General features: G+C 56.8%; 2 protein-coding genes across 2 annotated transcripts; both read left to right on the forward strand.

Annotated features, from left to right (window-relative positions):
* Nucleotides 1-670: 670 nt before the first annotated feature.
* NCLIV_033920 (conserved hypothetical protein) lies at nt 671-2,759 on the forward strand (the record flags this gene model as incomplete). The annotated part of the gene is made up of 2 exons (XM_003883588.1): nt 671-2,226; nt 2,645-2,759. 2 exons carry the CDS (start codon nt 671-673, stop codon nt 2,757-2,759), a joined length of 1,671 nt encoding a protein of 556 aa, XP_003883637.1.
* Nucleotides 2,760-5,423: 2,664 nt separating this feature from the next.
* Nucleotides 5,424-21,852, forward strand: NCLIV_033930 (conserved hypothetical protein; the record flags this gene model as incomplete). Its single annotated transcript, XM_003883589.1, has 12 exons — nt 5,424-5,463; nt 6,050-6,853; nt 7,431-8,164; nt 8,479-9,129; nt 9,786-9,980; nt 10,420-11,551; nt 11,905-13,692; nt 14,080-14,477; nt 15,201-20,024; nt 20,440-20,577; nt 21,012-21,148; nt 21,738-21,852. 12 exons carry the CDS (start codon nt 5,424-5,426, stop codon nt 21,850-21,852), a joined length of 10,956 nt encoding a protein of 3,651 aa, XP_003883638.1.
* Between the last annotated feature and the right edge of the window lie 2,880 nt (nt 21,853-24,732).

The raw sequence follows: 24,732 nt of genomic DNA on the forward strand, positions 1-24,732 counted from the left end.
TGCCATCGCTCTCTCTCCCTCTGGCGTACGTGAAGTGCAGTTTACGGTGTATCCTTCATACTCTCCTCTTTTGTCGACAGAAGGGCCGACCTTTTAGTTCGTCGGATTCAGAACTGTCACACAGACAACTGGGTTGCGGTGCGGGAATATTCGGTGGAGCACATACGCCTCAGCTCGTGACAGCGGAGCCCCTTAGTGTCGCGTTTTTCAAATGTGGGGATGAAGAAGCCGAACGCGAACTCGAAACCAAAATCGTTGGATTCACAAGTAAGACAAGAGGGTAGCACAGCTGTTAACGAGTCAAGGACTTCGAGGGATAGAGCCCCGGCCAGATACAGAGGCAATTGTACGCTTGCATACATACACATGCCTACGTGTTTTGATTTTTGCATGTTTATGAGATAGGCAGCTCGAGCGCGGTACCCACGAAAAGCAAAACCGCTACGGTGCTCTACGGTCACGTACGAACACATTTGAAACTGGACTGTGGTTTATGTGATGCGTTTAACCACCGTCTGTAAGATCATGCTCACTCCCATTCCTGCTATATCTGTCACTCAGGCATGGTTTTTTGCTTTGCCCCTGTTCCACTCTCCAAGATATATTCTACGTCGTTGTTCCTCAGCACGCCATCTCCTTCTAGCTGTGTCGTTTGCTGTTATTCTCAGAAATGCTAGAGAGAGGGACGTGCAATACTGCACAGCTCTGTGTCTCTTTTTATCACTTGCGTTCGCGCGAGAGAGTGTTGGGGCTGTTTCAGCCTGCCGATGAAAAGATCTTTTTTGAAAGGTGGGTTCTCTCCGTCTCTCTCTTTCACCACGAGAATCTCGATTCTCCTTCTCAATTGCCAAAAACGTGGAAGCTCGGAGTCAGCGGACTTCCTGTTTCTACAACTGTACGCCAAGTAAACGGGACTCTTGCTGAAGAATCTTCTCGCTTTAGCGCCGCAGACCACCATGTCCCAGCGGACCGCCAAACCGATCTTGACTCACGGGGAGTGGACGCTCCGTCGGGTGTATGTGCACCTCCCGGTTCTGCAGTCTCGAGCGGAGGAGAGACGTCGACCACTGGAGTCAGTCTGTGTTTACCAGGACAGTCGCCTTCGACAGAAGCAGGCTGTTTGCGGCTTTTCGCTTTGCCTTCGCGATCAACAGAGCCAGCCTCTCTCGGCTTTTGTTCTGATGGGCAACCTACCTTACGGGCTGCTCGTCAGCAGGAAGATATGCGAGACTCTTGGTTACGCATGACGCATGGCATGTCTGACGAACACGATGCCGTCAAAGAAAACAAAGGGCGGCAACAGTTCGTAGTGGCAGGACCAAGCATTGAAAGCAGCAAGGGGACAGGAGAGGTGCAAGAAGCCGTGAACGTGACAGGGGATTATATCCGAGAGCTGTCGCATGTAGAGACACAAGAATTTGAGCAACGTGTATCGCCTTCTTATTCGTATTCCCGCTCTCTACCTTTGTCCGCATCTTTCACCCAGAGTCACCGTGTTGTCTGCTCACTGATGGGTGTAGACGATTCAGTAGGAGGGGCTAATGCAGCAGGCGTAATTAAGGGGGTTCGAAGGGGGGAGTCCAGCAACGGTATGCATGGACAACTATCTATTGGAAACGGTGCTAACAGGAGTGTCGGTGCGGAGGAGAGACGTGCAGATGCTCGTGTTTATGGCCTGGACACTCCCCTTTTTCCTTCACCTGCTGAGTCTCGGTGGAGCCGCCAGGTAGAGGAGAGAGTCCATGGCAGTTCGACCTGTTTTTTCCAGAAAAGCGAAAACGTGGAAAAGCAGTTGAAGCTGAAAACTGAAACACGATGGCTGAGTAGACCACTAGATAATTTGCGTGTGCAGAGCCCTGGGTTTTCTTCGAGAAGTGACATATTGATTGAAAGAGGAACTGAACAAGAACACCAGCAAGTTATTGAGCATCAGCGCCCCCAGTCGAAGGCCGTTCATGACGAAACGGGCGCTGAGGATGTGTGGAGTGCGCGCCTGAACCACAGGGCCCATTTGGAGCAGGATGCGGGAAGAAAAGGGAAGCAGACAAAGCGGTGTTCACGATTTTCGTCTTCCTCCTGGATGTTGCAAGAGGAACGAGCAGCTCAACGCTGCGTAGAAAGGGCCGTGAGGCAGGCCATGATGAAGGTCATTCAGGTGACCACAGAAAAACAATGGCATCTCCCACCTCCTTCGCCCGAAAATCGATGTGAGAGTTCAATGTACAGGTACGATGTGAGAGTCGCCATCGCCAGAAAGAGCACAATACGTCTATGAATTTTGTGCAGCTAGATATCTGGGAACGTACATACGAGTTTCTCGAGGGGAGGCGGGACGAGAACTGTATTCAACTGTTCACACAAAACAGTGAAGTTTTGATATACAAGCTCTTCTACTCGTGCAACGAACCCAAATATGGGGTCACTTTTTCGAATTCGCTCTATGTGGACAAAAGTAGATCTATGAACTTATATAGAGCTCTTCATCCAGGAGAATGGCAGTAACACTCGTTCGCTGCAGGCCTTTCCAACCATGGTTCTTATTCACTCTGTCCCTTCGTTAAGCTAGATATATGTACGTAGACGAAGCTCTCCACTTTTTCGTTTGTGTACCAATGCATGGCTTGCGGTGCACATTTTTTTTCAGATTTGAGATCAACTTCAGCGGACCGTTCACCGTTTCTGCTGACCACGGATGGCACCTACACTTACCTGCAGCTCTGCGCTCCGCCTACAGCCGCCACATGCCGTACCTGACATAAGCGAAGATGCATTTAGTGGAGTGAGCTGACGTTCTACACGAATGTGGCAAGGAGCTTGTTTCCTGACAAGGAGTCTTACATATACAATATCTGGTGTGAAGTCGACGCTCATAGGATGTCTTCTTATAACAGGAAAGAGGACACCTCACTTGATCCAGAAGGCGTTGCTATACAGAGTTTACCGGATCAAACCTGCTACACGATGTCTTCTTGTCCCAACCGACGTCTCATGACGGAAGTCTTCTAGTATGCAAGATAACGAAAATTTGCAGGCATGAAGAAGCCGCTGCTTACGGGGACAAACAGGCGTTGGCGAGACGCACCGTCGTAAGCCTCGGCCAAAGCGGCTGAGGACCCGGAGAAGCTCACCGGTCTCCCAAAAGAAAGACGGGACTCACGATCTTCTGGTGATCAGTTTGCCATGTTCACTTTGTTAACAGCTTCTTTCCGATGAACACAAATTTGGATTCCACACTCGATGCTTGGCTAGGCGACACACGTGCGTGGCTGATTTTCCCTTACCCCGATATTTGCGTGTATCCTTGTATATAGACATCGATATTCGTAGTGTGAATTTCCACTCATCAGAAAATGGCCTACAATGCCCGGCTCAGAGGTGGGAGCCCACAAGTTTTCGAATCTGTTTTTTTGTAAGCATGTGCGTAAATAAATTTATATTCCAACCGCCGTGTTTGCTCCTATATGCTGACTTGTTCTTCTTTTTCGTGGGAAATTACCGTTTAGATGTGAGAGATGCATGAACTGAAAGCGCTGTTGAGATGCGACTGGAACGAAGGCGGATCACAGTGGCAGACTCACACAACAGTGTACCAGAGAATGTCGTTCCGCCTCAGACTGGCAACGATAAAATCGCCCTGCCTCGGTGCTCATCGAAAGAGGTGCGCAGCAAGGGATCGTAAACCGGGGTACAGGCTGTGTGTTGGTAGCCTTGAATGAGTCTTACCCCTTTTCTGCTTTTTCCGGGGTCTTCTGCCTCTGAGCGGCCTAGAAGCGTAGTCTTGCGCCATTCTCGCAACCATCGTCTGAAAGAAAAGGCTCCGCGACAGCATGTACTTTCACTTAGACGGCAGTCTTTTTTAACCCGGTGTCACGGTCACGCACCCGCTTCGTTGCCGTGTGGAGTACTTGTGCACGAATATCCAAAAAACTGCCTCTTTCACACACTTCCGTCTGTACGATTCTGCGGTCTCTATGTCGAAAGGATTGCGGGCCTCGCGCAACGCCTGACCGTCTCACCGCAACCAATCTGCAGAACCGGGATACACGACTCAGGGAGCAAGCTGCAACTGGGGTACCTGGGAGAGTGCCAAGTTGATTCTTTTCCCCAGGAGAGATATTTTTGGTGTTTCTTTGATGATTCCGAGACTGTGTGTCACTGCAGAAAGTAAATACAAGAAGCCGCAGTGTGACATGCAAGGGACTTTTTTTCAGTTTTGCATGCCCCCCAGCTTGTTGCGTGGTTGGCGTTGAAGCTCGACTCTCCAGAAATCGTCGATTCGTCCGACAGGGTCGCCAGATCGTCGGCCTTTTTATCGGTGCTTCGGTATCCACGACTCAAAAGCAGTCCCACTCCTTCTGCCGAGATGTGTTTTTTTTGTGAATACCGGCGTCTCGCTTCTGTCGCAAACTCTCCGCCTCGAGCAATCATGCGGTGACCTTTGCCGCGGGCTGGTTTCACGGCCCGGACACGCTCGAGAGATCTTGCGAAATGCTTTGTAGACCTCATTTTCTTCCTCCGTTTATTTCAGCTGGTTGCATCTGACCCTGCCTCTTGTAAAGCAGCTTGGGTAGAAGCCTCCTGGATACCAAATTCCCTGTTTTCCTCCTGCTCACAGATGCGCTCCGCCCCCCAAAGGAAACGACTTTTTGCGGCGTAGAGCGCCCTTCCACGACGACGCGCCTTTAAACTGCCCTGTCCACCCCAAACGAATCTGTCACTTTCTTGCCATAAGATAGTATGGTCCTCAATGGAGAAAAATTCCGCTGTTCCTTCCCCTATTTCTCCCATTCGTAACCACCGTTTTCCCTCCTACATGTATGAACAACTATATATATATATATATATATATATATATAGTGTTCGAATATGCATACTTTTTTATCTACGCATGAGGCTATACATCTAAGCCTTGGAAATGTTTATCCGCCTTCCATGGGCTCTTGCCGTTTTTCTGCAGGTGTCTTCTTCTCTTTACGCCTCGAATTGTTGACCAAAGTATCGACTGGTACTGACGATTACCTCAACCTCTATCCACATTACACATGCATATACGTATGGTTTTTTATGTGTACGTATATGTAGATGCTTGCTTATCTTTGCGTATGAGTCGTAGGTAAGTTTTTTGCGTGTTCGCGTATCCATGATTTTAGCTCTTGGCATCTCGGTCTTCAGCCACGCGGGAAAATGGCCGTCCATCCCCTGGCAAGGCCACTCCACTGAGACACAGAGAGACGCGAGGTTGGCACGTTGCCTTGCATGCATGCGTCAGCTGCAGAAATGAGAAAAGTGAAAACAAGAGAGTCCGGGGATGCAGGGATCGACGACCCCGAGCAGATACGAAAAAACGAGCCAGGCGCAGAGACTCGAGGAGACACAAAACGAGTTTCTGGCTCCTCTGGGGACGCCCAGTCCGCCGTTAAAGGATGGGGAGGGGAAGATGGCACACACAAGGCCGCTGCGAAGGTGAGACGGGAGGGCCCGAAACGAGGAGGGAAGAAGGGAGAGGCAGGCAGACCAAATTCGAAAACAACGACGGCCCAGGGACGACATGACACAGAAGTTGCAGGAGCCGACGCGGCCGAAAGTCTCAAGAAGAGAGAGAATGCGGATGGAGCCGACCAGGCTGAAACCAGGAGCGGTAGACAGCTCAGTGAGAAGGCAAAGAGAGGCGGGCGAGGGACAGGGAGAGAGAGAAAACGGAAACCCGAAGAACACCGAGACGATGAAAAGGCTGACCCGACGCTGGCTGTGGGCAGTGGGCTCACGAAAAAGCCAAAGAAATGCGCACACGAGACCGGCAGCAATAACCTGAGAGGCTGGAGGCCCCGTGTGCTGCACAGCTGGCGGTCGCGCCTTCTTCAACTTCAGCGAAGAGAAGAACTCGACGCAGAACACGCGATTCCGGACCGCTCCGCTGGTAGCCTCAAACCCTCTGAAAATCCCACATGCCCTTCTCCCGCGCTTCCTTCCTCACCGTCCTTTCCTTTGTCTTCATCGTCTTGCCCTCTGTCTTGTGTTTCGCCTTCTTCTCCACTCGCTTCCTCGTCAGCGCTCGCCTCGTCGCCGTCGTCTGCTGCGTCTGCCTCAGCGTCTCACGGCTGTTCCACGTCTCTCTCGGACTCTCCCTCGTGTGTGTCTCCGCTCCAGGGTGGCGGGGGCGAAGGCAGGCTCGCGGCCTCTCACCCGTTTGCGGCGTTCACGTACGCAGGCGACGAGGCGGGCCGTCCGCCGTCTCTTCGCGGGACGCCAGTGAAGAGATCCGAAAGTCGATTGCCTACCCGGGGTTCGGAGACGCGCTTTGGCGGCAAGGCGTCTCGAGGAGACGATTCGGTTGCTTTAGAGCGTGGCGAGTTGGGCGCACAGTCGCATGTGGCTACACCGAAGAGGCCGCGCACAGCTCGCCGTGAGGCCGTCGCCCCCGCGATGCTTCTTCCCTCGGTCCTGGCGGCGACTGCAGTAGCCGCGCTTCGCGGCGGGGGCGCACGCGTCCGAGGAAAGGCAGAGAAGCCCAATGCGGTTTCGGCATCTCACGGGGTTTCTGCTGCCGGGCGTTCTCCCTCGGCGTCTGCTTCACGTTCGCCTCGGCCTTCTTCCGACCCGCCGGGACCCGCTGTGGCTACGCCACCGACGTCTCCCCACACTTCGGGCCATTCACAGCTCTCGTCCTTGTCGCCGTCTGACGTCACTCGTGGGGACAACGCATCGCCTACAGACCAACGAAAGAGGAATTCGGTCTTGGCGTTTTGGGAAGAGATCGACAGACGAAGGACGCTGAGTCCCGCCGAGGTCGCGGCTGCCTTCGCATGCCCCGTGTGCGGATCCCAGGGTATGCGATTCGTCACGGGCCGATACGGTGAGACGTTTTCTCTCTGTTGCTTCATTCTCTCCTTGTTCCTCTCTCGGCGTCTCGTTATTTTCCTTTCACTGCCTCTCTCTCCGACTCTTGCCGTGGTTCGCACCTTCCCCCCCTTTCCGTCGCTGTGCTGGTGGAATGCTCTGTCTTTCGTTGTTTGTGTTTCTCGCTCGGACGAGGTGGAGAGTGACGAAGCCGTCTCCATATGAAGCAGAGCCGACCCGCGTTTGATGCTGTATATTTGTCTGAGCAAATGAACAAGGTTCGTGCATGTTCGGCACATTTTCGGTTGGAAGGCCGGTCCTCCACCCTCCGTCTCGACCCCAGGGACCTCCGCCTGTTTGCCATGTTGGGCCACTGCATGCAACTCTCTCAACTCTAGCCCAGGCTCGCACAGTTCCACTTGGTGCCTTGCTTCTCGCCAATAACGCCGAGCAGCCTCACCGGTCACCCACCCCGCCCTTCGTCCCCCTGTTTCGAGATCCCAACGCGCTTACAGCGAGGCATACACCGCTCATATATCCTCTCGGATTGCGTTCGCTCTCCGCCTTCCTTTGCTCTTTGTGTGTCACACCAGGCGCCTTCCTAGGTTGTTCGCGGTTCCCCGCGTGTCGCGGGAAGCGGTCGGGGCGCGAGGTCGAGCTGTGGCGAGCAGGCGAACCCGCGGGGCAAAGGAAGAGGAACCAGAAACTGACCTTGACGTGCGAAATGGAATCGTGCACGACCTTTCGCGTGCATGCACAAGGCGACCCTGAAGTCGGGGAGTTGCTCCGGCTGGCTTTGCCTGCAGTCATCCGTGGTGCCACCGCGGCGTTCTGGGCGACGCAGCGCGCACAAGCGAGGGCTGGAGCCGGGAAAGGAGAAGGCGAAGCCGCCGAGGCAGCGCAACGCATGCAGTGGCGCGTGGGAGGCCAAGACGGGACGGCGGAAGCTCCTGACGCATGCTGGGGGTCAGGCGGCGAGCGGCCGAACGGAGAAGACGCCAGCGGCCAGGCGAGCAACGGCGTTGAGAGCGACGCCGACGCGAAGAGACACACCAACTTCCGCGTGTGCGCGAAGAGTGGAGGGCCAACTGGTCAACCTCCTCACCGGCCGCGGGGCTTGGAGAGAGGCAGCAGGGACTGCCCTTCGCGCGAACGCATTCCAGACTTTCTGTGGCCCCGCTCGTGGCTGCCCCGCGTCGACCGTCTGAAGAGTCGCAGAGAGCCCTGGTCGGCGTTCTTGCCTTTTATTTGCCGCGCGGGGGCGTGGCTGAAGCAGACGGGCGAAGCGGCGCATCAGAGGCTCGCAACGAGCTCCTCCCACGCGTCGGTGAGTCACAACGGTGATGATCCGCCCGCGACCGAGCGGACAGATGGGTGAAGGAGGAAGCGAGGGGAAGGCAGACAGAACGTACCGACGCGGTGTGCGGGTGCGACTCCACTTGTCTCGCTGGTGGCGTGTGTCCCACTATGCAGCCGAGTGTCTTTTTGTGTCGCTCGTCTGCCGCGCGACGTAAGGGGGAGCGACGCTTTGGGTGCTATCCATACGCGTCGAGAGAGAGGGCCGTGCGGGTGGGGCGAGACGAACTTTGGGGAAGCCCCTCTGCATGCATTTCGGTTTCGTTGAGTTCTCTGTTTGTCCAGGACCGGCGCCTGCTGACGCGCAGCGGTTCAGATTGCCCCAGCGGGGATGTCTCGGCAGTGAGAAGACAAAGCGGAAGGGAGGAGCTCGACAGTGCCACCACGTGTTGCGACGAGGGCCTTCTGCGCGAGCTCCTCGCCAGCCTTCCGGGAGGCGCGCGAAGATCAGATGGAGAAGAATGCGCCACACAAGGCCTGCCAAGCTGGGACTGGACGGTGGGCTCTCTCGCGCCTGCAAGTCCCCTTCTAGGTGGAGGCGTACGTCGTGAACACGCAGCGGACGGGGAAGCAGAGGAAGAAGCAGGCGCTCGACGGCGGGGGGAGTCAGTCGCGGTCCGTGGCGAGTCGCCAGGGGAAACACTGGGCGAGGACACAGACCCCTGGCGAACGAACGCGACGAGGAGAGAGAAGGGAGACGACGGCGAGGAGGCAACGGAGAAGGCGACGGGGAAGGAAGATGTCCACGACCTTCCATATGTCGACGGCTGCGTCTTCCAGCTCGAGGCGTACGAGTGGATCTTCACTAGCCTCGTCAAACACGCGAGCGAATGGTGCCACGTTGCGCCAATTCCAGGTCTCACACTCAGGTTCTTTCGAGAGTATTACGATCGCACAGGCCGAGGCGAAAACGCCTTCTTCTTGGGGGACCGCCAGGTACATTGGCTGCGCTTTGAAGGAACGTAGATATCCGTAGCCTCTCCCCAGACATCGCCGGAGACATTCCAGTGCACAATAATTTAATCATACTCTTTCACGCACACACTGGGACGCATACATAAGGCATACATACGTACAAGCATATATATATATATATATCCATATTTCTATATTTATCCATATTTGTATGTATTTATCCATATATATATATATATATATATATATATCGTAAATAATTACATTAGACACCAAGCGGCTTGAGTAGGACTCGGTCGGCTTGGGTTTGTCAGTCTGGCTGCCGGGGTCCAACTGTGGGAATCGGCGTACACGTTTCGTCCATGAATCGGGATCTGCGTTACGTGACTAGAGAGCAACGCGATTAGGACTTCCACGGCTGCAGCCCGTCGATCAGGGAAGCCTCGTTCTCTCTAGGCAGCTTGCGAACTTCGCCAAAGGGCGGCCTGGTTGCGCGTGGTGCAGGCTGCTGGGCCTGCAACCTGTAAATCGAGTGTATTTCTGTCTCGCGGTTCATCCGGTGTGAAAGTATCAGACCGAAAACCCGACTGCGGCTTTACCGACTCACAGGGCGGCGAGATGTGGAATTCACTGCTCCCGGTCTCCCCTCCGTTTCGTTGTGTGCGCCCCGTCCCCAGACAGCTCTGGCAATCGCCAATCATCGCATGCCTCCTCTGCTACGCAAATCGCTGTTCCCCTTTCAACTCGAGGGCGTCCTTTTCGCTCTGCAACGGAGTGGGCGGGTGCTGATTGGCGACCAAATGGGACTCGGCAAGACGCTCCAGGCTCTCGCGTTGCTTAGCATCTACAGAGCCTTTCCCGTCCTCATTGTCGTAAGGCGAAACTGCTCACTTCGAAGCACACATTATATATATTTTTATATTTATATTTATATATATTTATATACATAGACTGTCCATATACTGACAAGGAAGCTGCACGCGTGGCTGTAAAAAGCTGGCCGGATTTGTACGGAGGATGTGGTAACTTCTGTGTACCAGTCTAACCCAGCTCTCGTATGACAACTGACAGTGAACCGTCGTTCCTGACTGAGAGGCACCGTGGATGCGTCTTTAGTTCGTCCTTGACTCGGTGAGGTGACCTCAGGCGTTTCCATTACGGAGGACGGGTTCCGCGATGCCGTCGTTAGCACAAGATGTGTATGTGCGTTTGCGTCTCTGCGCTGTCCCCTGTGTGCATGCGCGGGCCTGTATCTTTGCTGTGTGTCATGTTTCCAAGTGATTCTGTTCCCTTTGCAAACCGTGCCTCCAGGTCCCAGCCTCCCTCCGACTCGTGTGGGCCGAGGCGATTGAGCGGTGGCTACCCTCCCTCAGTTGTCCTCCGTCCTCGCTCCTCGTCATCTTCGGTAGCGACGATCGACCGGCTCTCCATGCAGCCGCCCCCCACACGTTTTGTGCTGGCTCTCACTCTGTCGCTCTCGGTCCCCTGCTTCCCGCTGTATCCGGAACTCCTCCCTGTGACACGCCTTCGTTCGTTTCCCCTGCCGACTCTGTCTCCGCCCTTAAACCTTCCTCGGCGTTGCCTGCGTCGTCTGATCTCGCGGTCGCGTCCCCGTCTCTCGCTTCCCTCGCTTCTCTATCTTCTTCCCAGTCTTCCTCGCCGCCTCGCTGGGCGCCGTCGTCAGCTGCGTTTCCGGTTTCCGCCAGCGCCCCACACGGACTGACCGCGTCGCCGCGGATTGTCCTGACTTCCTACGAGATGACGCGCCGCCTTCCCGACTTCCTCAGTCAAATGAATTTCCAGATGGTCATCGTCGACGAGAGCCACAAACTGCGCACACCAGCCAGCGCAGGAGCGGTCTCTGGCCTCGAGGCGGACATGACTCGCCGCGTGCTGCAGCTGATCAAAGCGGCGACTTACGCCGTGCTGCTCACCGGGACGCCGAGTGTGAAACACCCGTTCGACCTGTTCAGCCAGGTCGACGCGCTCCGGCCTCCCATGGAGCCCCAGGCCTGGCGACAGAGACAGGCCCGCGTCAAGGCCGACTGGGAGAGCTTCCGGCGCGCCGCGGACCCTTCGGCGGCCTCCCAGGGCTGTGGGCGAGCCGGCGGCTGGACGAGCCTTTCGGACCCTCTCCGGCCGCCTGTGGAGCCCAACGCGAGTGCGCAGGAGCTGCCGACGGCGCCGGAGAGAGGGGCAACTCAAGGGGAACGTGCCGAGAGCGGTGAGAGGGGACAAGGCGGGGAGAGCGGTCCTGGAGACGGAGGGATGGGGCCCGGACCTGATCGCGCGTCGACCGCTGGTGCCCAGCCTGGCCTGATGCACCTGAGGGATGGTGACGAGGGAGAGGCAGCAAGGAGAAAGGCGACTGCGGAGCGGCAGCTGCCGCGACGATATGCCCACGAAGGAAATATTTTGCGAGCCGACAGGATCCAGTTTGGCGGTAAGACAGAGGCTGAGGCTTTTACACTGGAGCGGCAAGCACAGCAAAAACGCTGCTGGACGTCTGTCTCCGCAAGGCGTCTCGTCGCTCCAAATCCACCGTGCAGCCAACGGTGTACGGCCACGTCACGCAGCCGCTTTGTTTAACGATAAATCAGTTTTTGCATGGACTATCGATGCATCGTGATGCCTCTGCAGGGGGCTGTGGCGACAGGTATCAGCCCTGTCTATGCAGCGAGTTGTGGTGCCCAGCAATCGCGGCCAGAGAGGGCGACCGACGCCCCGCACTGGGGAGTGTCTGTGTGGTCCGTGCGGTGCTGCCATGCGTTTCGTCCACGTGGTTCTGTTTCGCAGTGCCTCCTGCCTCGATCCCTTGCACGTTGGCCGCCGAGCCGAGTGCCCGCTCTCGACCTGCATTTCCTTCCCGGTCCACGTTGCATGCAGAGGAGTACTGCACGTCGATCTTGACCTACGGGAGTCGGAAGCGCTACGGCATTTCGGCGCGGAGCTGGGAACTTCATCTTCTTCTTACAGCTGCAGTGCTCATTCGCCGCAGGCAGTTGGGCTCCCAGACCCAGCCTCTGACGCGCGGTAGGCCCGAAGCTCCTCAACCCGCGCGACTTTCGTCCTTGTCGAGCCTCCCGCAAGGCAGCGCAGAGCCGGCGGTGCGGCACCGGGGAGCTCCAGCGTCCGCGAGTTCCCGCCGGGATGTTGGCGAGCGGAGAGGAAGCACCGGCGGCGAAAACGGAGAGAAGCCCGACGAAGAGCGCAGCACGGGAGAGGACGGGGAGGGGCGAGGGCCCTCGGAGGGAGACTGGCGAGGCCCCAGCCAGGGTAAGGACGCGCGTCAGGGAGTCGAAGGCGAGGCACTCGCTGCAGAGTCACGAGGCGCCGATCAGGAGGTGCTGGGAAGGCAAGACGAAGACGGAGTATTCTGGCAGAGAGAAGCAAACCGCGTGGAGATGAAGAGCCTCGAGACGCGTTCGCAAGACGACGGGTGCCCGGCTGTCCCACCCCCATGCATTCGAATCCTCCAGTCTCTGCAGCTCGCCGGAGACAACCGAGCGGTGCATGCAATTGCGCTCGCCACGGTTCTGCGTCGGCCAGTCTTTTCGTGGCTTTGTCAAGGCGTCGCGGACCTCTGCGAGGAACGGCAGAAATCGGCGAGGCGCGCGCTGGCGCGACAGACGGAAGCAGAGCTGGGCCTGGGGCGACGACGCGCAACCAAGGGCGAGAAGCGGCGAAGTGCGGAGCGCGAGACAGGGACGAATGCAGGGTGCGGCAAGGGACCACGTGGCGGAGTCGAGAGGAGCCTCAGCGAGGAGGGCGGACGCGCAGGCGAAGAGGAAACGGAAGTGAGGGGAAGGAAAGCGCATGCGGCTAGACGAGCGAGGAAGGAGGGCAAGGACGAGGGTGTGCCAGGGAAACGAAGGAAGACGGAAGGACTGGGAGACTCCCGCGGCGACCGAAAAAAGCAACGGCGGAACGAGGAGGACAGGCTTGGCCGAGAGGTGAGGGGGGACAGAAACGCGGGTGCGGAAGCACAACTGGAAGCGCGAGAAGAAGACGAAAACGGTGCTCAAGAGGAGGAAGGTAGTCAGGCAGCTGACGCACAAACTGCAGCAGTCGCTGTGTCGACACACCGAGGCCTCGAGTCAGTCGAAGGCAAAAGGCGACAGGCAGCGATACCGCGAAACGCGTCCCGGAGGCGAGAAAAAGCTCAGAACGAGCGGGAGGTGCGCGTAGGTGTACGAACAGACGAGGCGGAATCGGAGAGGGACAGCCAACCGGATGTATGCCACGCTACAAACACGCGTGGGGCTGCAGGAGACGACGCGTCGGTTGATGGCGCGTCAAGAACACAGGAAAAGGCGGACGTGGATCTGGAACCGCTGAACACATACCCGGCGCTCGGCGGACGAGAACAGGAAGACGCGCGATCAACCGCATATCTCCATGCAGTTGAGAAAATTACAGATGCACTTGGCGGCAACATCGACCGCTGGACTGTCAAGACAGAAGCAGAGCGAGTGGGTCTGTCGAAGGTGGAGAGCGCGCTTCAGTGGCTGCACGAGAAATTCCTCAGAGACGACGCAGGAGACGACTCCGACGAGGACGACGAAGATGGCAACGACGGTGGTGGTACGGCCGACACATTGACTCACATCTGGTAGCCACCGCAGGATACGGCGTCGCCTGTCTCCTTCGCTCCACTCGCTCTGCATGCGTGTCTCCCCTCGGCTCGTCTCCGATCCCTGGCTATGGTATCTTCCACGCCTGCAACTTGATACAGTTCAGACACCAGACAGATACAAGCTTTCAACGCTGACGTACAGACAGTGTTAGGCTTCTGCTTCACTGACCTGTGCACAGTCTCTGTCTCCCGCGCGTGTGTTCCCTGTGGCCGTAAACCCGTTCTCCGTCTCACCCGTCCCTGCCCGCAGGTGCCAGCCTCCCTTCTCGCTTGTGCCTCGCCCTACGGCTTTGTCTAGCTGGCCCTCGCCTGGGGTTGTCCCCCTCGCTCTGCAGCGGTCGTGCATGCATTAGATGTCGTGTGCGTCCCATCTGCCGCATGCACAGGGTCGCGCTCGACGAAAATCGTTATCTTTGCTCACCATCGCCGAGTCCTGGACTGTCTCGAGCAAGGTCTCCGGGCAGTGCAGCAACGCTCGCACAGACGCGGACGATCCGGAAGTTGGAGCGACCGATGCGCAGCAAAGCTGAAGGACGAAGGAGACGCGCATGAAGGGCCAGGCGAAGATGTGACCGGGGCTCTGGGTGGAGAGCGGACACGCGGACCCGCCTTCGATTTCATCCGAATCGACGGAAGTGTAACAGAGGAAGAAAAGTTCAAAAGACGGGAAACCTTTCACAAGTCGCCCCAATGCAAAATCGCCCTTCTCTCCGTCACAGCGTCGAGTCACGGTGTACGCGCAACCTGAGAAAAAATCTGAACGCTCGGAGTCACACAAACATGCTGTATTTCCTGGACCGCCAACAGGATATCCATCTATCGCTCTGTCTATATATACATATATATATATATACATATATATATATATATATATACATATATATATATATATATATATATACATATATATATATATATACATATATATATATATATATATATAGGCATGTACATGCGCATATGTATCATCGACTACTGCGGCGTATCGCGTGGACCCAGAGCTGCTGCCGGGCATCGAAATGTTGACAAAGGAGTCGTTTCGCAGTGCGTTGCTACGACTCGTTCTGTGCGCCGTTCATCGTGTTTTGCGAAGCACCAGTCTGTGCGTCTTCGTCGGATTACTCGCCGACCAGATACCCCCACGTCCCTCTCGCTACCGATCCATGGATACAGACGAAGAGGTCTATTGCTGCTCATGTATGCATCTTTCCAAATACATGTACCCACATATGAACATATATATATATATATATATATATATATATATATGTATGTATGTATATATATATATATATATATGTATATATTGGCAAGCATGCATATATACGTGTGCACATCTGTCTTTGTCTATGCGTTTTGTGACTGGATGAGTGTGTGTTTGTTTGATTGCGGCGCATGGATGTGGCGAGGTGTCTGGGACAGAATGCGGGTGGCTTCTCCGCGCGTGTCGCTGCAGGTCGACCTCTCGAACGCCAACGTCTGCGTGTTTGTCGAGATGCTTCCCGAGCAGCACGAGCTCCTTCAAGCCGAAGGCCGCCTTCAGCGGCGCGGCCAGAGGCGGCAGGTGACGACTTTCTTTCTGATCAACAAGTTTCTCGGAGACGACGCAGCGGCAGACTGTCTGGGGGACGAGACGCCGGCTGAAGGCGACGACGGGCGGGTGTTCGCCAGCGATGCAGAGATACACGAGAGCCTTGAGCAGGCGACGTGGGGAAGACTCGCCAGCGACACGCAGGAAGGTTGCGAAGTGGAACAACGGCCCTCACGAGGGGGGCCGTCACAGGAACCCGAGGCAGAGACATGCGGTCCAGTGCAGACGACGAAAGGCCCGTGCACCGTAGCGGATAGGAAGCATGGGAAACGGCCGCAGGCGCCCTCCCGTCCGTCTGCGCCGAGTTGCTCATCTCCCTCACCCTCCTCTGCTGGGTTGTCGCCCGGGGCTGCTTCCACGTCTTATCCAGCCTCGCTGTCCTCGTCTTGCCGCGCCTTCCGATCGTTGTCCCCGTCGGTCGCGTCCAGAGCCGAGTCGGGTTCCCTCACGCCGGTGCCCCTCAGCGCCTTGCTTCCGCTCTTCCGGCGTGAAGTGGTGCGGGAGAAACGGCGCCTCCTGGCCGAGTGTGAGCGCATCGACGTTTCGGCGTGGCGACGGTACTCTGCATGCGCAGTCGCCATTCACCACGTCGTCGACGGGCCGACGCGCGCGGTCGAGGGCGACGCCTTTCCCCTCAAAATCCACTGCGAGGCTGACTGGGCAGGGACGTCGAGCCGAGGCGAAAGCGCATGCGAGCAGAAGGCGTCTGGTCGCGATGATGCAGAGACGCGACTCGGAACTGACGCAGAAGGCGCGGAACGGAGTCAAGACTCGAGAGGTAACGGAGATGGCAAGGCGAGACGGATAGTAGAGCCAGCTGCGATTGTGCAGACGATCCCAGAAGAGACAGAAACCCCGGGAAGGCAGGGGGGAACTGAACGCAGAGACGGAGAGAGCGGAGATAGCGCGACGGGACCCCACGCGCAAGGGTCGGAAAGCGCATGCAACCGACGCCCCTGGAGAGGGGCGTTGCCGGTCTGGGATGCCTCCACGACGAGTGCCTTGCCTGGGAGTACAACCGCGGAGGGGGTGAATGACAGGAAGGACGAGCGAGACATGGGGAACCCGTCCACATCGCCTGATTGCTTAGACGGCCTAACGTCCTTTTCTCAATCCAAGTTGGTCGACGAAAGATGCCATCGCGGCCTCTGCCCTACCGCTGACACATGCGATGGGAGCGGCGACGTAAAGGGGAAGTGCGGGATTCATCCCGAGGCTAGAGACACACAGACTGTGCTGAGGAGTCCTGGGCGAACTGCAGAGACTGGCGCGAGAGGAACTCTGTTGAAGGGCGAAGCAGCGAACGGGGACGATCTGCGTGTGGGGCGCGTGTCGTCGGAGGATTTACGGTTCATCGTCTCGCCTTACACGAAGCGTGTGCATGTACTCCGAGAGTGGAAACAGAAGGCGAATTTGTCCGGCGTTCAGTCACCGCCCGCACACCTGGTCCATCAGTCCCATTCTGCTTCAGACTGCTCCGCTTCCGGCTCGCAAGTTTCTTCGTGTTCACTGTCGCCCGCGCAACCGGTCCCCTTGCCTGCAGGGGACTGCAAGACGAACCCTCCGTGTGGAGACCCGTCCTTTTCTCTGTCTTCGCCTTCCGTTTCTCCCGCTGCCGCAGAATTCCTCGCTCCTGTTCCTGCCTCGCCCGCGGGGCCCTCGTGTCCAGAGACCGAGGATGAGAGACGGTGTCTTTCCTTCGCTTACGAGGCCTGTCTCGCTGTCGTCCCTCTGGGCGTCTCGTTTCCCGCGGAGGAACTGCAGGCGCCAGGCCCCGCCCCTCGAGCGGTCGCGTATGACGACTGTGACGACGCCGTAGTCCCCGAGCCCTACGGTGAAACGTCGATACCGTCGTCTTCGTCAGGCGCCCTAGTGCTCACTGCACAAAGTGGCGCCAGGAGGGCGAAGGGCGAGCGTGCCTCTGACATGCTGCGGCAGTGTGCAGCCCGTTTCTACGCCGAGTACCTTTCCCTCACTTCTTACCAACGACGGAAACTGCGCAAGGTGTATGCGCCTCTGGGCATACACACCTGGCTAGCCTCTGCGGCGGCGTCGACAACCGGCAACACTCATGCGGCAGCGGACCCTCGGAGGCTTCCTGCCTTGGAAGCCCTTTCAGATCTCCATGCTTTGCCTTGTCTTCCAACTGTCTCTTCCGGCCTTCCTTCCCCGTTTCCGGCACACAGGGCGCATCTCCACGGCGAGGCGGTCCCGCACGAAGCCATAAGAGACGCGACCAGACTGCTCCCGAGACACTGGCCTCGCAAGCTCCCGCGGTCCTTCCAGAACCTCCCGCCCCGCGTCTACTTCGAAGCCATGCTGCGCATGCAGTGCATGCAGCACTGCAGTTCGCGGCACGTGGGAGAGGGGGAAACCCACGATGGAAACGACCCGTTCTTGGCGGCGTCTGTTTGGGGGCCCGCGAATGCCGGCAGCAACTACTTGGTTCCCTCGCGGTACTACCTGCCGACAGGGGAGAGGCCTGGAGAGCCCCCAGGCGTAGTGCGCGTCACGGCGCGTGGAGCCGGCAAGGCTGCAGGGGTCGGGCGCAAGGAGCCGCGCCTGCGCGGAGATGAGGCAGGGTCAGAGACGCGAGAGGGGGACGCCGTGGAAATTGCGGACAAAGGCGGAGAGGTGTATTTACGAGACGAAGCTTTTCATTCGGGCTCCACCGGAGCACCTGGGAGGAGTGACACCAGGACAGGACCGTTGGCACCCGCACGAGCACGTCGTGGTGAAATCCTAAGCGGCTTCGCTGCATCGCTGGACGAGGCCGAAGGTGCGTTGACAAGGCGGAAAGGACGCGGGGCCAGGCCCGAAGAACCCAACACGCTCGGAGACCGCGGGACGGAGGGTACGGATAACACCGCTTGGGGGCTTGTGGCGAAGCTGGCGAAGACGAGCGACAGCGGGCCGAGAGATTCCGGTCACTGTCCGGATCTGCGGTGGGACGAAGACGAAGAGGACGAGGCCCGTGAGGAGTCCGTTTTCGAAGAAAGGACGGAACGTGGCGTGCATGCTCGCGACGCCAATCGACGGCACTCCCAGGGTCGTTCTGTGAACTGGGTCCTTCCCGCGACACCGCGGGGCAGCGGCATGGCAGTCTCAGGCTCTTCATCAGTTCAATGTAGGGGCGAGGCCGAGAGCGAGCGCACGGCGGGCTTCGTACCAGGCGTGCGAGCGCCCGTGCGGGACGACGACGACGATCAAGCCGTGTGGAAGGACCGCCCCGGAAGGGCGTTGTCGGCCCGAACTGGCCGGAGGAAGGGCCGGGGCCGCGACGTTACGGCGGTTCCATCCGGTCTTCTGGACGTTCAGTCGAGCGCGTTGGAGAATGCGTCTGAAGGTGCACTTCCTCCTTCTCAGCTCACCACGTCGCGCTTCTTCCCGCAGCCTCCGCGGCAAGATTTCGCCGCGCTTTCTCAGGGCGTGCCTTCCCATTCTACGTCGGGTTCTAGCTCGGAGCGAATGGGTCGGCCGTCGGATTTGTCTCCATCTTCTAGTGAAACGAATGAAGACGCGCGCATCTGCTCAGGCAGCGGCGTGGCCCGCGCGCAGCGGACTCGTCGCTGTCCCGCTCTGGCACCCGCGGCGGCTTCTTGTCCTGCTTCGCCTTTACCGGGGGACGATGCTGTCGGCGAGACGGAGCGCGATGGCGACGCAAACCACGGCCAGGTGGATTGCCGATGCCCGAAAGACGAACCGGACTCTCGCGTTACCTATGTCAAGGCTCTGGTCACCTACAGCCGCCTTGGAGGCTCTTCCGTCACCTACTATCAACCTGTTCTTCTGCGTCCGGCTCGTCCCGCTGTCAATCAACCTCCGCCGCCGATCGAGTCGCCGGCGAGCAGCTTCTCCAGAGGTCCTTGTGTCGGCCGCAGTCGCGATTCGTCGGAAGGCGATCGTCCTGAGCGAGTCGCCTGTTCCTCCTCGCCCCCGCAGCCTCTTTGTCTCATGTGTTTCCAACCTCTTGTGGCAGTGAGTACCACACGCAAGTGGTGCAAACGAGCCGCGGAAACTGGCGGAGGGAAGACGAAAGCGAAGGAGGAAAGTGTGGTGTCTCACGCAGCGCCTACTCCAGCCGGAGCGGACAATGCGGATGGCAGCGACGCGCCTAAGGACAGGGAAGATGGAAAAGCGAACGGGGACGAGAATGAGGTACAAACGGATAGCTACAGCAGCGACGCGACTGCAGGGGGAGACGCCGACGCTCCACGAGCAAACACGCGGGCCGTGCGTCCGAAGACGGTGAAGGGTTTGCGCGCTTCGAAACGCGGCGAAGACACGAAACACGAAGCACACGCGGTTGACGAGCAGAGGCCAGGGGACACGCAGACTGCAAACGGTTCGCAGGCGTCTTGCTGCAAGATAGAAAAGCGAGGAAATGTCGGAACGCGTGTACAAGGCCATTTTTCTCGACACGCAACAGATGCTGCGGGAGAGGCTGTTCGACACGGCGAGCGTGGGGCCGAGAAGCAGGGCGTCGAGCCATGCCAAGAGCGCGCCTCAGACAGCTCTGGTCTGGGCCTATCGGAAACGAAGAAAGGCGATGGCAGCGACGCTTCACTGTGGACCGATCTGTGCAGTCAAGAGTGGGAAGTGCGGTGCAGTGACAACGACTTGTTCTGTAGCGGAGATTGCAGGGCCGCCTTCTTTGCACGCAAGAATGCTGACAGTCTGCGTAGACAGGTGAGTGCAACTGTCCACCAAGGCGCGCTCGTGAGCCTCCAGCAGAAACGGGGAGAACTGAGCTTCCATGAGAGCTGCAGCCGCACCTCTGCCATGGATGGCGTGTTTCAGAAGTGACGCAGTGCGGCAGAGAAGCAGAAAAAACGCAGAGAGCACGTGACTGGAAATGGTCCAGAGGAAGGTCGCAGGGAGGCCGAGAGTGTTGTTTGAAGAAGGCGGGCAAGGCGCACTAGCTCGGGGTCTGGACAGAAGAGGATGGGAGACTGCCGCGTCGCGTTCTGATGGATTCGGAATGGCTGATCGGGATGCGGACCAAGTAGGGAATACACCAGTAGGGTGGAGAGTGGAACCAGGCTCAAGACTGAGTTAGCGCTCAATGCGAACTGGAGGCTTGCCTCTGCGGCTGTGTTTGTAGGTCTTCCGATCGGATCGAGGAATCTGCTGCAGCTGTGGCATCGACTGTGTCGCCTTGTTAGCGGGCGTAAAGGCCATGCGAGCGGCGGGCCAAGACGCTGCAACAATCGGAGCGTTCATCGGCTCCTTCGCTCCCGCAGTAAGCACTAGGCATACGACGCGAAAGGATAACACATGCGTGCATGTCGGTAAATGTGCCTATCCTCAGCTCTCGCACGCTCTGCCGAGAGAGAAAGATCTACAAGATACGTAGCGCGCTATCCTGAAAGGGACGAACCTGTAGGTCTCGTACTGGCGTCGCCATCCAACGCTTCCGTGTCAATAGTTACTCGATGCGGCGTCGAGAGGTGCCCTTCGCTGCGTTGCACGTCGTAGGCTGCGTTGCTTTTTGTCGCTACCTGAGACGGTAGCCAACGGAGGGTGTGCGAGACAGGCGTGTTTTTTCTTGGTAGTGATCTTTCTACGCCGCCCTGGACGTTGCTTCGTCAAGCGCCGCGACGGCGGGGACTCGATCTTCATTGGTCTTCCCGTTTTCCTCCGTGTCTTCTGACTTCCGCGCTCTGAACCGCTCAGTTCCGGGCTTTTCCGACCCTCTGCGCGCTACTTATTCGCGAACCAGTCGACGGCAACGCCTGGCACGCAGACCATATCATTCCCGTCCACCAGGGTGGAGGCCTCTGCGATCTCACGAACGTCCAGACCCTCTGCCGGTAGGTGGACGGCCTTTGGCAACTGGGAGAGACATTCTAGAAGGAAAGCGGCATTGCTCTTCATGCGCTGCTTCGCGTTCCGGTCCCCATTTAGATGCCTTGTTTCCTTTGTAGTGACGTCCTTCAGGATGGCGCCATCCAGATTTCTGTGTCGCCGCTCGCCTGCCGCGCTCGTGCCGCCAGCAAGCGGCTCAGCGGCACACGCCTGTGCGATGGGGTATATGGTAGACACCGCAGTGGAGGGTGCAAAGGCCTTCTCCGAGGAGGGCGAGAGAGTCTGCGATACGGTCCCGTGCGGCGGGGCACACTCTCGTCATACGTGCAATGGCCCTCTACAGAAAGAAGAAATGGGAAGAAATCGCATATCAGCTCCTCTGAACTGCTGTCCACATCCGTGCACGCTGCTGCGTTCCAGTGTAATCCCTGATACCCTCTGTGTACGCACAGGCACGGATGTTTACAAATACGTGCAGAGTGTGTTTATACGCAATCGAGGGTACGGCAAGCGTCCATATGTGTACATATCGTTTGCGTAGATCGATCGACCCATCTGGGGGCTTCTCTAGTGCCATCGGCGTGTGCGTTTCAGAGCTTGTCACCAACTTAAAACCAACCACGAGGCTTCGCTGCGTGCCCACCGAAGTTGGATGGCTCGTCACGGAGAGTTGGCTGCTGGTGACAAGGCTGAGTCGTTCACACAGTGACGCGCTCCTCGGCGTTGTTGCTGGTCAGTAAGCGGCGAGCGCTAGGCTGCAGGCGCCGCGCTGAAGCGACTGGATCGAGAGGAAGACTGACCGCCTGCTTCGTCGTGCGTTTCAAGCATGCGCGGGTACGGCGGCCCTCCACTTAGTGGCATACACGGTGATACGTTGTCTTTTTTCGCTCAAGGGGACTCTATTGTGTGCAGTCTTGGTTACCATTCCTGGCCAGCTCTTCTTTGCAGCCGGAAGCACTCCGGACTGATCTTAGAGTAGCGACGTTTGTGAAGAATTATATCGGGTTGCACACGTTGAAATTGAAGCACTGCGAAACCTTAGTGAATATCGCGTTTTCATCCGGGATGAACACATTTTCGGACCCACATACGCAGAAGTATGTATGTGTTGCTGGCCGCCTCCCCCGTCGTTGGTCTATCTGCCGCACTGAAAGCCAGGCTCTCTCGGTAGTGTCCATTTACTTTTGCGTTTGTGTGAGCGTCCGACGACAAGGCTACCGACAGGACGGGAAGCTGTCAATTGCTGCAATGGCTACCTCGGCTCTCGGTTTGGGGCAGTTTGCCGTGTACCAATGAAGGTCTGGTGTTTTCTTTTGCTGGCCTCTCCCAGCGCGACGACTCGATTGCCGAGTGTCGGCACCCTTCTCCGGGTGAACGAGCGGCTTTTTTGCTGGGTGTGTTTCAACTCTCGGAGCCGTATCGACCGTCACTACTGAAAAGAACCTCAATTTTTATGTTTCAAAGTGTATCCTGAAACGTCCCTCTTTTTCGCGAGACGGGAATGTCAAGCGGCTTTTGTCAGCTGGTATACCACCCGCCATGGAAACACTGTTGTTACTCTATTTTTTTCGTCACCGTTCCTCCAACGGTGCACGAATTTGGCACACCTGTTTTAGTGACGTTTCAGCATAGGCGGTGTAAATCTTGGAACCGACTGTAACGTACGCCAATAGAAGGCAGCCGTCGCACGATTTCATCGTGGAACCCTTAATACATAAATGTTTCTTCGGCGGCAAAATCGCCTCGTGCCAGGAAGGATACTTTGCTGCTGGGACAGATTTTCGCGATTATGGCTCAGCTCATCGGATTCCGTTCATGGAGTCATGTGGAATTTGAGAGTGTTATCTTAACTGTGGGCGGGCGAACACAACTGTCCAGTCTTCTCCCTTAGCACGAGTCCGTATTCTGGTGAAATTTAGTCTCCAACAAAAGCACAAAACGTGTTGTTTGTTTTCGTACTGAGAAGGCATCGACTTGACCTTCAATGGTGCAAGGAAGTTGGAAATATGTTTGTTGTCGGTCCCATATGTTTGATGGGCATGTTAATGGACGTCATCGTGCTAGACCGTGAGTGAAACCTGCTCAGACGCAGCTTCGAGCACCACAGCGGGTGCGCGTGGATCCTCGCAATTGCAAATGTAAAAAAGGCAAATCTTTAAAGTCTCTAAAAAGACGTTCCTGGATGGAAACCATTCCACTTGCACACCACATGCTGTTGATTATAGGCACGCGAATCGACTATTGATCATGGCAATATTTGCAGCCATGTGCAACCGGTTGTGGGCTCTAAAGAGCGACAGAATCATGCCTCACTAATCATCGGCTAGTCCGTTGCTATGCGATTGCACTTTTCAAACAGCAATGGGCGGTGGGTTTGGTGCCGAGGATGTGTGCAACACTCTTCACTGGAACCTCGTTCTAGTGTGTCAGATTGGTGTCAAAATCGTGAGCCTGCTTTTTCTCTGTCTCGGAATCATTGTGGGTTTGTTCGAAGACAGTCGCTTCTCTTTGACAAACAAGGCAGAAAGTGGTTCACACCGGCCCCCTCCGAAGGGATTGTTCTGAGCTGCTTCTTGAAAGAGGTCAACAGAGAATTACCGAAAAAAGTCCCTAGAGAGAGCGCCGACTTCCACGACGACCCCAGGTTCGTAGAGCACCACGAAGATCGCTGTTCTTGTGAACCACTTCCGGATGCAGAAAAGCCTTGAATGTATCAATGGAAGTGCACACTCAACGGATTTCCTCTCTCAAGCCGACACCTCTCGGCACATGTTCTTTTTCCTTGGTGGACGCTGCTTGTGAAGGGGGGATGAATCTAGCAGATAGCTCACCCACAACAGGGACGGTATACAGTTGTTTGCCATTCTCGAGGGAGACAGACGGCGTCCCATTTATTTTCTCTAATGAAAAGCGGTTAGTCCAAAGTGAGCAGGACGGATCAGAAACCCTGAATGGGCCACCGTCCGATATCGGGATCATCTTCGTGGTTCTCCGGGTCCAGATGGACTCGCCACAACCTCGACATAAATTTTAGCGTTGCCGGCCGGTGCATGCAGATCCCAGGCCTTTGGTTTGGGAATGAAGCTCGGTCAATAACATGCTTTAGACTCTCCAGATTTTTTAATGCCCTGAAAAGCGGCACTGCCGCTTCCCTGACATATTTCTTTTCTGTGGCTGTCTGATAGTCCTGTCTGGAGGACTCCGGACAAAATTAGTGGTTCCTTCCTTCGTGTCCTCTGAACATTGACACACTAAATCCTCTGCTCACGTTAAATTGTCCCCTCTCGCTTGGAATCAGGCTTTTGCACACCAGTTTTTTTCTGCTTTTATCTCATACGGTGACAGTTGTTTGTTGAATCCAGGCAGGGGCAACGGGTTTTTTGTACCTGTTTGGCGAACCCTGCCTTTTTTGTTGTTTCGTGAAGGCGGGTTTACACCCTCTTTAGTTGTGGTCCAATGCAGCAGTGGCTACAAATTCACACCTTGCAAGTCGTAGGGGCGGTGTCTTGCGTGGTTTAGTCGCATACGCGGAGGATCACAATGCATGTTTGACATCAGTTTTGGGGGAATCTTCACACAGTGACGCAAA

Source organism: Neospora caninum, chromosome VIII (assembly GCF_000208865.1).
Source record: "Neospora caninum Liverpool complete genome, chromosome VIII".
Taxonomy (NCBI): Eukaryota; Apicomplexa; class Conoidasida; order Eucoccidiorida; family Sarcocystidae; genus Neospora; species Neospora caninum.